The 14252-nt window shown below is 41.0% G+C and overlaps 4 protein-coding genes across 6 annotated transcripts; 3 read left to right on the top strand and 1 right to left on the bottom strand.

Moving 5' to 3' along the window:
• The first annotated feature begins 2330 nt into the window (after positions 1–2330).
• LOC122621831 lies at positions 2331–3127 on the top strand. The gene is given in 3 exon segments (XM_043799821.1): positions 2331–2345; positions 2401–2804; positions 2806–3127. Coding segments are annotated over 3 exon segments (741 nt in total).
• Positions 3128–5773: 2646 nt separating this feature from the next.
• LOC122621497 (odorant receptor 82a) lies at positions 5774–7550 on the top strand. Its single transcript, XM_043799363.1, has 6 exons — positions 5774–6077; positions 6128–6326; positions 6377–6722; positions 6801–6905; positions 7286–7438; positions 7500–7550. The coding sequence occupies exons 1-6, from the start codon at positions 5774–5776 to the stop codon at positions 7548–7550; spliced, it is 1158 nt and encodes a 385-aa protein (XP_043655298.1).
• A 1665-nt stretch (positions 7551–9215) lies between these two features.
• LOC122621341 lies at positions 9216–10517 on the top strand. 2 transcript variants are annotated; one of them, XM_043799175.1, is made up of 2 exons: positions 9216–9444; positions 9501–10517. In XM_043799175.1, the coding sequence occupies exons 1-2, from the start codon at positions 9216–9218 to the stop codon at positions 10451–10453; spliced, it is 1182 nt and encodes a 393-aa protein (XP_043655110.1). In that variant the 3' UTR covers positions 10454–10517. The 2 variants fall into 2 exon arrangements, with proteins under 2 accessions (XP_043655110.1, XP_043655111.1); XM_043799176.1 differs by having other exon boundaries at positions 9357–9444; positions 9515–10517.
• A 682-nt stretch (positions 10518–11199) lies between these two features.
• LOC122621673 (ankyrin repeat, PH and SEC7 domain containing protein secG) lies at positions 11200–12763 on the bottom strand. Of its 2 annotated transcripts, XM_043799620.1 has the most exons (4): positions 12759–12763; positions 11745–11990; positions 11477–11681; positions 11200–11411 (listed from the first exon to the last, which is right to left on the bottom strand). In XM_043799620.1, the coding sequence occupies exons 2-4, from the start codon at positions 11907–11909 to the stop codon at positions 11200–11202; spliced, it is 582 nt and encodes a 193-aa protein (XP_043655555.1). In that variant the 5' UTR covers positions 11910–11990; positions 12759–12763. The 2 variants fall into 2 exon arrangements, with proteins under 2 accessions (XP_043655555.1, XP_043655557.1); XM_043799622.1 differs by lacking the exon at positions 12759–12763 and having other exon boundaries at positions 11745–12087.
• Positions 12764–14252: the final 1489 nt, after the last annotated feature.

The following is a 14252-nucleotide window of genomic DNA, read 5'->3' on the forward strand; positions in this document are numbered from 1 at the left end:
AGTATTGAGTCCTGTTTTGAAATTTTGTTATTAATAAATGTACGTTGATGTTGATTTGAAATGCAGGCTACAGTACTTTTTAGGAATAATTCGTTCTAAGTATTCTTAATGGCCCAATTCATTTCGCTAATTCAATTCGTGTACAATATTATCTCTCTGAGTTTTGCCACCAATGTGATTGGCACAATAGCTATACAAAGAAACGTGGAGATACAATTTCGTAGTTGATACCGATCCACTGCTCTGTTAGGAAAGAGATGTGCTGAATTTTTGTCATTTCATTATGTATGTTATTTAGAATACTTTTTCAGGTATGCACAACTTAGCAAAATCTGTCTAGTCAATTTTAGTAAACTAAGAGCTTATACCGATTATGATATCTATTTAATCAAAAGCATTTTGCGGGACTTATAGTTAATGTGTTCTAAAATTCTGTTTAGATTGTTTTATGAGATGCTGATTAACATTTAAATACCTAATTTATCAAAATGGGACGAAAGCAAATGAACAGTGAAACCCGAGTAGATAAACACAGTGAAAATAAAACAAGAGAGAACGCTATAGACGTATCCGTTACTCAGCTTGTAAAGTGCGAGGGAGAAATTTTGTGGGCGTTAGAGTGGGCGTGGCAAAATGATTTTTGGCAAATCGAGAGAAACTTACAAGACTAACAGAAATGTAACAATCAAAACATTTTTAACAAGTGTTGACGTGGAGTTTTGAGCGGTAGTGGGCGTTAGGGTGGGCGTGCAAAAAGGTTTTTGGCAAATCGATATAAATTTACAAGAGTAATAAAAAAATGAAAAAATATTAAAACCGTTTTAAAAAGTGTGGGCGTGGTAGCTTTGGGCGGTTTGTGGGCGTTAGAGTGGGCGTGGCAACATGGGCCAACAAACTTGCGCTGCGTCTATGTCTCTGGAGTCTACATGCTGAATTTGAACTTTCTAGCTTTTATAGTTCCTGAGATCTCGACGTACATATGGACTTGGCTATTGATCCTGATCAAGAATATATATACTTTATATGGTCGGAAACGCTTCCTTATGCCTATTACACACTATTCAACGAATCTAAAATACCCTTTTACTTTGAGAGTAACGGGTATAAAAATTCTCTTCTAAAGATATTCCCTGCTCAGACGCTGCTGCAATAAATAAATAAGTGGACCTAATCGATATTGTTTTACCCAGAAGTTGTAAGGCTGAACTACCCATAGGATTTTCGTCAGAGCCTGCTGTGTTTAGAAGTTCAAATACAAAGCTTTGCACCAAACCGACTCCGTAATCGATTTTGGATGAAGACTGAACATGATACGATCATTAGGGTCTGTTGAATACTGCTGGTCTGTGGGGCAGGTTGGTTCAGTTCATTACACCAACGGCATTGATTCGAGGGCCATATCGTCTTCCATGGGGAAGACTTAGAAATCACTGCAGAAATGTGAACAAATCGCTTTGAAGTAACAATCAAAGAGGTATTTATTCCCAAGAAAGTTGGAGCTGACCGCCAGACATGATAAATGAATTTCGTTACAGCCGGTGAAGAAACTATCGGTTTGAAAGATCGTTCATATGTTACGCTCTGCGGATCATTAATTTAGCTTGACAACGCGGATCACCGCATCAGTGGTGTGGAGTGGAGTTAAGGAAGTGAACTTCTTTGGGCTCGGGGCTGGTGCACATATGGCTTCTCCGGAGCTAGGACTTGGGATTACGGCTAGTCAATGCGGAGGAGCACTATGGTTACCAGCTCCGAGCTGGACTAATATTTACTAAGCGGTTGTGCAATTACACTTTTAATATCACTTAATCGACGCACTGGGTAGCGATGGTCACTCGCCAAAAGCCTCGTCTCGCTCCGTAATGACCGCATCGGGGTGTCGGTGGATCGGAGTATCGGGGCTAACAATTAAGCGCCACAACAAAGACTCTGCAGGGGGAACCACGATAATTGGCCATGTATTGCCAGCAACTACAAACAAGTCTCGCCATTTAATGAGGGATGGAAGGGGCTCGAAGGTGAATGGCGAAGAAGAGCAGAAACCGATGCGAACTAAAACAAATACAATGAACATGCAACAAATGGAGGCTGCGAGCTCTTTTTGGCAGTTTTGATGCGGACCATGACTCTTTTCGGGGCTCTGCAGCGGATTTCGTTGAACTTCACCTATTAACTTTCGAGTGGCATTGTCGAAGCTGGAATTGTGAGCTATGTATAAAAGCCGCTCGAGCGGGTAAGAAGTCATACAGTGCACTACCAACTGCTAAAGAAGTCAAACCTCAAATCCTCCCTATCCCACTATCACTCTACCAGCTCAACCAAGCCTAGAAATGCGTGGATTCATTGTAAGGCGGACGAAGGACTAATTACTTATCAGACTAATCCTTTTTTGCTCATTAGGTCCTGTGCCTTTGCTCCGTGGTTCTAGCTGCTCCCCAGGGCTACAACTACAATCCCGGCCCGTCCGGCTTCGGCGGAATAAGCACCACCACCGGTGGAGGCTCCTTCTTCCAGGGCGCCGTCCAGGTGGCCCCCGGGCAGCCGCAGGCCGTCTACCAGCAGCCGGCCGCTCAGACTCTCCACCATCAGCAGCATGTGCAGCAGCAACAGGCCATCGTCTCAAAGCGCTTCTTCATCCACTCCGCCCCGGAGGAGGCTGAGGATTACAAGGAACGTCACATTACCGTCGGCGTGCCCAAGCGTAACTACAATGTGGTGTTTATCAAGTCGCCCCAGCGCAACAACAGAAAGACCATCAAGATCAGCCCCGCCGCCAACGAGGAGAAGACCGTCATCTACGTGCTGAGAGAGCGACTTGAACGCCGAGGTTGTGGAGCAGGCCAGCTCCACTAGCAAGCCGGAGGTCTTCTTCATCAAGTACAAGACCAACGAAGAGGCCGCCCACGCCCAGCAGCAGATCCAAGCCCAGTACGACGCCCTGGGCGGCAGCAGCCAGCTGACCGACGAGGGAGTGGCTCCCGTCACCTCCGTGATTGGAGCGCTAGGCAACAGCGAGGGTCACACCGACACGGGATCCGTTGTGGGCGGCACTGGAACCGGCCAGATTGTCTCCACCAGCGCTGCCGGGTCACACACGGGCAATGCATACCTGCCACCCAATTTCTAACTTTTGAGCTTGCTTTTCAAAACTAAGCATTGGGTCCTGTTTTGAAATGTTGTTATTAATAAATGTACGTTGATGTTGAATTTAAATGCAGACTACAGTATTTTTTAGGAATAATTCGTTTTCAGTATTCTAAATAGCCCAATTCATTTCATAATTTCACTTTGTATACAAGTTCTGCCACCAATGTTCCGCCACCAATGTGATAGCTACATAAAGAAACGTGAAGATATCATTTTGTAGTTGGCGACTAGAAAAAAGAAAAACTGAGTCGCTTTAAAAATTGTAAATCAAACTCTTCTCCTTTTTATACCCGTTAATCGTAGAGTAAAAGGGTATACTAGATTCGTTGAAAAGTATGTAACAGGCAGAAGGAAGCGTTTCCGACAATATAAAGTATATATATTCTTGATCAGGATCAGTAGCCGAGTCGATCTGGCCATGTCCGTCTGTCCGTCCGTCTGTCCGTCTGTCCGTCTGTCCGTCCGTCTGTCCGTCTGTCCGTCTGTCCGTCTGTCCGTATGAACGTCGAGATCTCAGGAACTACGAAAGCTAGAAAGTTGAGATTAAACATACGGACTCCAGGGACATAGACGCAGCGCAAGTTTGTCGATTCATGTTGCCACGCCCACTCTAACGCCCACAAACCGCCCAAAACTGCCACGTCCACACTTTTGAAAATTGTTTTGATATTTTTTCATTTTTGTATTAGTGTTGTAAATTTCTAACGATTTGCCAAAAAACTTTTTGCCACGCCCACTCTAACGCCCCCAAACCGCCCAAAGCTGCCACGCCCACACTTTTGAAAAATGTTTCGATATTTTTTCATTTTTGTATTAGTCTTGTAAATTTCTAACGATTTGCCAAAAAACCTTTTGCCACGCCCACTGTAACGCCCACAAACCGCCCAAAGCTGCCACGCCCACACTTTTGAAAAATGTTTTGATATTTTTTCATTTTTGTATTAGTCTTGTAATATTCTATCGATTTGCCAAAAAACTTTTTGCCACGCCCATTCGAACGCCCAAAAACCGTCAAAAACTGTCAGTGATGAAGACTCTCCTTCGCACTTCCACTAGCTGAGTAACGGGTATCAGATAGTCGGGGAACTCGACTATAGCGTTCTCTCTTGTTTTAGTTGTTTACTTACATTAGTGTCTAATTTATTTATCACAATACAATGAGTCCTGATCTCGATTGCTTGCATTCAATAGTTTTAAGATATTGGTCTACATCTTATAAGAAAAAACTGACCTCGTCAAATTATAATAATAACAATATGCTATATTTATCAGACGAACAAGCAACCGGAACGTCAACAAAATGTACTCTTTTAATCTGTTGACAATCAACATTACATACATGGAGGTGTTCTACTTTATAGACATAAAGGTGTGACTGGACGCAATAATCATCAATTTAATGTTAATAATTTTATTTGAAAAAAAATAGCTGCCATGTCTTGGTACATCTATAGGACTAACATCTTCTCACGCCTACAAACCGCCCAAAAATTCCACGCGCACACTTTTACACAATTTTTAAGTTCTTTTACATGTTCCTATTATTTTTTTCCCAATTTCTATCGGAAATCTTGAAATTCTTTGTTTGCACTTGCACTAGGTGAGTAAAGGGTATTGGGGAACTCGACTATAGCACTCTCTCTTGTTTTTATTTTATTTCCGAAGCAAAAAAAAAACCTTTATATTCACTTTTAGAAAATCTACAAATAAATCTGAAAGAGCAGGAGAAACTATTTTTATGCGTTTTGTGGAAGATTACGTCGGTGTAAGTCTGTAGTTCTGAACGTTTTTTGCAGGTTGATATACGAAATTTTCATGAGTTGTATTTCTGCTTTGTTATATGCCTCATACTCGTATACGGGTATAATTACAAATTGCTGGTAATTAACGGAAATACCCAATTATTTAAAATTATGAAATTATTGCATTTCATGGTAAATAGATTCCGTGAAATTAAAAAAGCTTATAAGTTCTAACAACTGAGTTGTATGTATGTTGAAAAATATGTTACAGGACAAAGGAAGTGTTTCCGACAATACAAATATATACATATGTTCTTGATCAGAATCAATAGCCGAGTCGATCTGGCCATGTCCGTCTGTCTGTCCGTATGAACGTCGAGATCTCAGGAACTATAAAAGCAAGAGAGACTCGGCATGCAGACTCCAGAGACATAGACGCAGCGCAAGTTCCCACACCCACCCTAACGCCCACCCTAACGCCCACAAACCGACCAAAACTGCCACGCCTAAACTTTTGAAAAATATTTTGATATTTTTTCAAATTTTTCTTAGTTTTGTAAATTTTTTCTCAATTCGCCAAAAATCTTTTTGCCACGCCAAAAACTGGCAGTGACTCTCCTTCGCACTTTCAATAGCTGAGTAACGGGTATCAGATAGTCGGAGAACTCGACTTTAGCGTTCTCTCTTGTCTTATTCTTAGTTTGTTACAATTATCGTGTCACCAATTTAAATTTACATCGACAATCATAGCAATTATACCGGGGTTGTACTCCGACGTTGGCGAAACAAATAATTAAGCAATCAATAAGACAATTAAAATATTTCAAAGGATTATAAAACATGCGTAACCAGCCGAATCCTTTAATGTTCTAGAAACTAAGGTCATGGGTAGACTGTTTCAACTGCAGGAGTACTGCCTACGGTTAATGGGGCATAATGACAACATGGATATTACCGAAGTCAGGGCACTCAGCTTTAAGCACATTAGTTCCCTGATTTTCGTCATTTCGGCGCAGTATCCATTGATATCTTATGTTGCCCACAACCGCAATGACATGGAAAAAGTCACGGCATGTCTCAGCGTGGTGTTTACTAATATGCTAACGGTTATAAAAATTTCTACATTTTTGGCAAACAGAAGGGACTTCTGGAAAATGATTCGCCGCTTCAGGAAAATGCATGAGCAGAGTAAGTGGGCTGATTATAATCAAAGAAAAGGTTTAAACGGTAGTTTCGAGCAGCAAGTCCAACTCAAAGAAACGGAGAAGGATTGGACTACGTTGCTGAAGCCAATAAACTAGCATTTTTTCTAGGAAGAGCATATTGCTTGTCCTGCGGCCTTACTGGGCTCTATTTCATGCTGGGACCCATTCTGAAAATTGGAGCTTGCCGATGGTACGGTACAACATGTGACAAGGAGCTGCCCATGCCAATGAAGTAAGAATGCATTGAGATTTTAAAGAGTTTTACGGATTATCCTTCTCCAGGTTTCCATTTAACGATTTGGAAAGCCCAGGATACGAAGTTTGTTTTCTCTACACCGTACTAGTCACTGTTGTCGTTGTTGCCTATGCCTCGGCAGTCGATGGTTTATTTATTTCTTTTGCCATTAATCTGCGAGCTCATTTTCAGACACTGCAGGCCCGAATTGAAAACTGGGAGTTTCCATTATCCAAACAAGACACACAAGCAAGGCTGAAATCAGTCGTTGAATACCATGTGCTACTGCACTCCTTATCCACAAAGTTACGATCGATGTACACACCAACTGTGATGGGGCAGTTCGTCATAACCTCCTTGCAGGTTGGTGTTATAATATACCAACTAGTGACAGTGAGTAGAACGATTGATTCCGAAACAACCCCTTAAAGAATAAATCTTTTTCTCACCCCCACCACCATTTTCACTTAGAACATGGACTCTGTTATGGATCTCTTGCTGTATGCATCGTTTTTCGGTTCAATCATGCTGCAATTATTTATCTATTGCTACGGCGGTGAAATCATCAAGGCTGAGGTGGGATTTAAAAGTTGGTTATACTTTTTATACACTTTACTCTTAAAGTAAAAGGGTGTACTAGATTCGTTAAAAATTATGTAACAGGCAGAAGGAAGCGTTTCCGACCATATAAAGTATATATATTCTTGATCAGGATCAATAGCCGCGTCGATCTGGCCATGTCCGTCTGTCCGTCCGTATGAACGTCGAAATCTCAGGAACTATAAAAGATAGAAGGTTGAAATATACACATTTTTGTTAGTTTTGTAAATTTTTCTCGATTTAGCAAAAATCTTTTTGCCACGCCCACTGTAAGTTCTGAGTAACGGGTATCAGATATTCGGGAAACTCGACTATAGCGTGCTGTCTTGTTTGTTTTATGATTTCTTCTCTTCTAGAGTTTGCAGGTTGATACTGCTGTTCGGCTCTCCGACTGGCATCTGGCTTCTCCGAAGTCACGTACATCTTTGTCATTGATCATTCTTCAGTCTCAAAAGGAAGTGGTTATCAGGGCTGGCTTCTTTGTTGCATCTCTGGCTAATTTCGTTGGGGTAACACAGATACATTCTTATGCATATTTCAGTTGCCTCTGGCTAACCTTTATGCTTGCAGATCTGTAGAACAGCCTTATCGTTGATAACACTCATCAAATCTATTGAGTAATTAAATAAAATGTATCAAAGTCTTTGTCCTGTCCTTTAAAGTTTTCAAATGATGTAAATTACATATATATAATACAATACATATACAGTAGAATCCGGTTATAGCGACTTTCAAGGGACCGACGATTTTACGTCGTTATACCCGGAAGACGCACTAACAGAAAGGTGGAAAAAAAAGATTTTTTTTGTTTATTTTATGCTTGCCATTTTCGTAATATGTTTTAAATTAAATTAATTTTTTAATCAAACAAAAAATGTTATGAATTAAATTAAATAACATGTTTTTTTATAAGAAAAAAGCAGAAAAAACTATAAATATAACGGGACATCTCATGGAATATAGGCATGAGGTCTGCACACGCACGCTGTAAACATTTTATGACTTCGGTCACTGATACATGTACATACATGTACATTTCTAACAGAGTCGTTTGATGCTTAAATTAATTGGCATTATTTTGCTGTATTCTTTGTTTGGCACTTCGCAATAGCTTGTTGAATTATGAAAAATCTCGTCGGTATAAGCGGTTTGTCGCTAAAAGCGGAGACGTACTAAGCGGAGTCGTTATATCCGGATTCTACTGTATATATGTCAAAAGCAATATCTTTATTTACGTTTCCTTTTGATATCAGAAAAAAATAAATTTCCACAGTATGTAGTATTAAATTACGTATTATTTATCAATAATTGGGGAATCCAAACCCCTACATATAAAGTAGGATATTTAATTTTTAACCAAGAGTTTCTAAAAAAAATTAATTTAGGAAAGCGTGCATACAATTTCCAAATACCTTCAGTTTTAGTGCCTAACTTCGATGGCAGTATTAGAAGCATGGGTGTCATTTCGAAATGCCTATCCAAAGACGTATTGCGCAAGTCTGTACGTCTCAGCAGTTATGCGAGTAGGAAATTTAGTTACTTATAAGCTATATTTCCTGCTAAACTAGCGGGTAGAACTTATGTATCTTATATAGAATTGCTTAACACAAAAATGGCGTTTTGTTGCACAAAGACAAACATACCAAAGTATTTTCATTTTGATTCATTTGGAAATTTTTAAGTTTACACTTTTACCGCTCTTTTGTCTAAAATATGTGCTTGGAAAACCACAGCACTTTCGTGGTGCGCTTTCGACACAATGTTCACTTAATCTCAGCTCTAGTTGAGCAAGTGCGTCGCCAAAAACCCATGTACAAACAACAGCGAACTGATGTCTACGCTAAGGCCAGATATAACTCGTAATACTTGTGAAACAGTGCAAAGCACCACATTAAAGAATAGGGCAATCTTAAAAACAGTGGGAGAGAACTTTTTCTGATAGGACTTGACTTGCTTATCGCTCCGGAATTATACTTAAGTATGGCCACTCACTGAATTAAAATAAGACCTCAAATTGAGCAATGCACCGTGGGGCGAATGTAATTAGATCATATATAATAACTTTCTTGCCATTAGATACACCTTACTAAATAGTGAAATAAAAAAAAAAAGAAATTGTGGTCGTAACAGCTTTTTATATAGTTTATATAAATAGTTGGGTGGCTCAGTGAAAAACGGACTTTAAAAAGTGACATCGCTAAACCAATGTGCAACGAAATCCGACATCCGTTGAGTGGTCCGATACGCTGGCGCAAAAGCTTGGCTTCCAGTGACTTGAGCTCTACGATGACAACATCAAGTCTTGTGTTCGCATCCGTATCCCTTATTCTGTTGATGTGGCCTGGTGCAGGGCACTGCCAAATAGGCTACGTGCGGCACCTGTCGAAGCTGCGGATTAGGGAACTTGAAAAATTGGCAGTTCGTATGCAGGGCTCTATTAACAACGAAAAGTATGCTTGTGAGAGCTATTTCGACTACGTATGTAGCCGCAATCGACCCCTCTTTTCGATAATGGGTAAGTGAGTATACCGTGTGCTTAGGAAGGGGCCTAATCCATATACCTAATCTAAGGAAACATGCCCCAGGTGGACGATCTTATGCAGCTGCTGACCGAGCTACAGAATGATCCAGAGCAGTTCGAGGCAAAACAGAAGATGCTGGACTTCTTTATCTCCTGCAACTCACACCACGCGCTGGATGACTGTTATCGTGAGACCTTTGAGTATTTCAAGCCACTTTTCGGGTATATAGTTACAAAAAACCTGCTCGATGGAGGATCCCACGAGCTGGATGACTTTCTGGGCATTTTGGACCGCTTCGTTGCCAGGCTTCAGAAGGACAGAGAGTCGAATCCCATTCTCAACAAGCTGGCCACGTACAAGCAGAAGTTCAAAACGCCGCGCATCTACTTTCATGCCAGAGACCTGAGTCGGGAGTACAAGACCCTGCGGATCTACCGGGAGAGCTACGAGCATAATGTACACAATCTGCTGCAACACAGAAAGTTGAACTCAACATACGAGCTGGGGGTTCAGCGCACCATGCTGGATTGGAGCATGTATCTCTTCCAGAGCCGCAACAAGCCCATGTCCTACTTCTACTCCACGTTTACGGTTCACTTGTACATGATGCTTTTTAATAGTCGGGAGCGTCAGCGTGATTTCACGCGGTTCCGAGAAGATGTAGAGTGCTTAAGGCTGCCGCAATTCGTTAATGTTCTGGATGAGGCCAGAATGCTGGCTGTGATTTACCTAAAGAGTTTCCGAGCCGCCTGGATAGACTACAGCGCGTGGACCAATTCGCCTCCAGTGAACAATGGGATCTACGATCAAGAGAATGGTGTCCTTCAAAAGTACCATCTTGACAACAAGCGTATATTTTTTACTCTTTACGCTCAGAACTTTTGTGAGTTTGGCAAGGATCTGGCCGAGAATGTCTTCTATCTGGGCCTTAAACAGAATAAAGACTTTTTTGATATATACTCCTGTGGTTTCCAAACGGAAAACCCTATGACTTGTGTTTAATATATCAAGTCCTTATCTACCATTCATTTACTTTACGAGATATGATAAGAGCAATAAAATTCCTTTGGAGCAGTATAATGAACCATTTCCGAAATATATTTAGTAGTCGCTACCTATTGCAAATTAAATGCAACAAGAGAGAACGCTATAGTTCTATATAGTCGAGTTCCCCGACTATCTGATACCCGTTACTCGGCTATTGGAAGTGCGAAGGAGAGTCACTGCCAGTTTTCGGCGGTTTGTGGGCGTTAGAGTGGGCGTGAAGGTTTTTGGCAGATCGATAGAAACTTATAAGACTAATAAAACTATGAGTTATAGTGGGCGTGGCAACATGAATCGGCAAACTGCGTCTATGCCTCTGGAATCTATATGCTTAATCTCAACTTTCTAGCATTTATAGTTCGTGAGATCTCGACGTTTATACGGACAGACGGACATGGCCAGATCGACTCGGTTATTGATCCTGATTAAGAATCTATATACTTTATATGGTCCTTCTGCCTGTTACATACTTTTCAACGAATCTAGTATACCCTTTTTTTACTCTACGAGTAACGGGTATAAAAATTGAAAAATTGTGAGCGTGACAGTATTGGGTGGTTTGCAGGCTTTAGAAGGGCCGTCTTTTTGCTATACAGATAAACAAAACAGACAATAAAACAAAAAAAATCAACAAATTTTTTAAACATTTAACATTTAACATTGTCCATTCCACCATGTTCTTGAAACTTCTTTGGTGTACCTTGTTATTCCATTTGGGCCTTTGCCACTGCGTCTGCGGTCACGTCTGATTTATCCAGCAAAAACTTTTGCACCTTGTCAAAGTAATCCTTTGCATCCTGTCTGTGATAAAGTTTTGCCAAGTCTGTGCAAGTGTTGCCAACACCATCTATAGCCGCCAAGTCTGCGCCGTGCGTAACAAGGACTTTGATGAGCTCCATGCTAGCGTTCATAACCACTGCAAGCAAGGAGCGAATTAAAATTCCATTTAAGCAGTTTAACTTTAAGGTTTTCCAATTCTACCTGCACGCATAAGAAGGGTCCAGCCGCAGATGTCTCTGGCTTCAACATTCGCTCCAGCTTCGAGAGCGAACTTTACCATTTCCAGCTGATTGGCATCAACGGCGCAGTGGGCGGGAGTCATGCCGTTGCTGTCCGTTGCCTCCAGGCGGGCCTTCTTGTTCAGAAGAATACGAGCGGATGGCTGGTGACCGTAGTAGAAAGCCAGCTGCGAGGTTTAAAGTACTGTAGGTAATAAGTACTGGTGAATTAGGCTAGAGCAGTCACCAACGTGCAGAGGAGTCCGGCCGCTTTCCGGATTTCCGATGTGGACGCTGCAACCGGCCGAGAGCAGCAAGTCCATGATGCACATCTCGCCCTGAATAATGGCATTGGCAAGAGGCAGGAATCCGTTGGAAGCCGGATATTCAATCAGGCTCGGACGTCGACGCAGCATTCTTTTAACCAGGAATTGCTGCCCTTTTCTTATGGCTAGGCTTAGGCAGTGGGTTGATGGGAGTGCTGCCGCTGTGCAAGCCTAAAGTGTTAGAAAGACGAATTGTTATTGCTGAATTAAAATTAGATTTAATTACCATTAAGTAAATTTAAAGGATTTGAGTTATGGGATGGAAATTTCTTAGTAAATTTAACTTACAAAAATCTTAATGATGTGATCAACAACAAGTGCAAAATGCCACATTTTAAAAACAAGCAAAAGACATTCTCGACCATTGGACCAAAAACCAAAGACATTAATATTTTTAGATAGCTCAATTTAAATTATTACTTGTTTAACGTTTGGTTCTAAGACTGATTTAGCGAATACTCCAAATGCGGCAATTTAAGCTTAGCGAATGCTATTCAATTCCTATATATAATATTTAAATGTCTTAGTACGTTTAATACCAATGTCAATATATTGAAAATATTCAGTTGATTACAACGTGTTATAAAAGAGACGATGGGACTTTCAACTTCCAAAATATACAACATATGTATTCAAGCAATAGTGAACGCTAGAGTGATTTCCTCGACTATTTGATACCCGTTACTTAGTTAGTAGGAGTGATTAGTAGGTAGAAAATGTAACATTTTGTTGGCATAGTGATATAAACTGATACAAAAATAGCAAAATTGTGGTCGTGACAGCCTTTTGTAGTTTGTCGGAGTTAGTTTAGACGTGGCCAAAATAACTGGGCGTGGTAAAACTACTGGGCGGCTTGTTGGAGTTAGATCGGGAGAGGCACATCGTTTATTTCTCGCTATGGGAGGTTTTTGATTAATCGAATATAATAATAACAATTACGATTATTTCAGGCGAGATAGCCAAAGGCACATATTGACGATTATCCTTAGAAACTGCCAGCGCTTTTATACGTAGTCGGTATCCGAAGTTTTCTTCCAGATTTGTAACAGTTATGGGAGAGCTGGAAGTCCAATCCAACTGTAACCAGCCAAGTCGTTTATGGAACTTATCTATACTGTAGACGGAGGCATTTTTTAACAAAGACCAATGAAGATGAAGGCTGTTGACTGTAGGACTGGAAACTCGCGACACGAAATCAGGCCACAAGAGTTTATACTCTTCCTGGTCCAATTTATTGGCAAGCTCATCTTCGCACATCGGTCACTGTTAATGTGTTTGCACAAAAATGTTTCCCTAACCTTAGCGATAACAACAGACGTGGCAACGCCATGGTTACCAAAAATATCTAACTGTAGTGTCACTATATTGTCAAAAGCATTTGTTATGCCAATATTATCAACTTAAAGTCAATTCATAAAGTTGTTAATAGAAGTTTGTCAGTCCACAACGCCCGTGGGCGTCAAAACTGAATTTGAATATGAAGTCTAGTGGAAGATAGTTATACCCGTTACTCGTAGAGTAAAATGGTAAACTATATTCGTTGAAAAGTATGTAACAAGTAGAAGGAAGCGTTTCCATATAAAGTATATTCTTTATCAGGATCATTACACAGTCGATCTGGCCGTCCTTTGGTCCGTCCATATGAACGTCTCGATCTCAGAACTATAAAAGCGAGAAAACTAAGTTAAGTTAAACATGACGCACCCCCAAACTCTTTTTTGTGTGTCCCGATTGGCTGATATTACCACTAGATAGTTAGTAGACCGCTTAAAAAGTCCTTGTTGCGCCGAAACAGAAACTATTGTTTCTTGCTTATAGAAGCATGTGTGCCGACCTAACGAGTCTTGGATATACGGTTTCACGTTTTCGATGATTTCGGAAATTTCAGACAGAATTTATCTGCCCTGCACAATGAGTTAACTCATCCACCGCCACGGAGGAACGGGTGCCGGCCACAGAGATAGGAGTATCTCGTTTTCAGCCGTTTCTCGACTGACATGTCAAGCACAAAGACTGGCACAACCACATGCGAAAAATTATCATTTGTCAAAATCACAACAAGAAACCGTTTTACATATAGCCACTCTTAAGCTAGACGCCCCAAAGCCAACGCATCCTCCAGTTTAAGCCCGCACACCGTTCTGCGGGAACAAGCTTGTGCTTTTGCCGGCCCGAAATGACAATGTCTGTTGATGAAGTTGGGAGAAGTTGTCATCCTTCTTCCTAACTTTTCATTGATTGAAAACGAGCGTACTAGCCATCATGGCGCCAGGAACGAAGGGAGCCGGTCAGGACTTGGTGCTGGCTGCTTCAGACAGCGGGTTTTCAATTTCATTATTTGTGACAGGGACGTTTAACTTCAATTTACAATTTAGAGTGCCCATGCGCTGCTGATATATTAATAAATACATTAAACATCATTCGCGGCGGCGA

Source organism: Drosophila teissieri, chromosome 3R, assembly GCF_016746235.2.
Source record: "Drosophila teissieri strain GT53w chromosome 3R, Prin_Dtei_1.1, whole genome shotgun sequence".
NCBI classification, from domain to species: Eukaryota; Metazoa; Arthropoda; class Insecta; order Diptera; family Drosophilidae; genus Drosophila; species Drosophila teissieri.

What these genes read in the sequence shown, in the direction of transcription:
- LOC122621497 (XM_043799363.1), top strand. Translation starts at nt 5,774, where the DNA reads ATGGGTAGACTGTTTCAACTGCAGGAGTACTGCCTACGGTTAATGGGG. An exon ending in GAGCTGCCCATGCCAATGAA is followed by an intron (nt 6,327 to 6,376) that starts GTAAGAATGCAT and finishes ATCCTTCTCCAG; the next exon opens with GTTTCCATTTAACGATTTGG. An exon ending in CTCTGGCTAATTTCGTTGGG is followed by an intron (nt 7,439 to 7,499) that starts GTAACACAGATA and finishes TTATGCTTGCAG; the next exon opens with ATCTGTAGAACAGCCTTATC.
- LOC122621341 (XM_043799175.1), top strand. Translation starts at nt 9,216, where the DNA reads ATGACAACATCAAGTCTTGTGTTCGCATCCGTATCCCTTATTCTGTTG. An exon ending in ACCCCTCTTTTCGATAATGG is followed by an intron (nt 9,445 to 9,500) that starts GTAAGTGAGTAT and finishes ACCTAATCTAAG; the next exon opens with GAAACATGCCCCAGGTGGAC.
- LOC122621673 (XM_043799620.1), bottom strand. Translation starts at nt 11,909, where the DNA reads ATGCTGCGTCGACGTCCGAGCCTGATTGAATATCCGGCTTCCAACGGA. An exon ending in GCGGCCGGACTCCTCTGCAC is followed by an intron (nt 11,682 to 11,744) that starts GTTGGTGACTGC and finishes TAAACCTCGCAG; the next exon opens with CTGGCTTTCTACTACGGTCA. An exon ending in GACCCTTCTTATGCGTGCAG is followed by an intron (nt 11,412 to 11,476) that starts GTAGAATTGGAA and finishes CCTTGCTTGCAG; the next exon opens with TGGTTATGAACGCTAGCATG.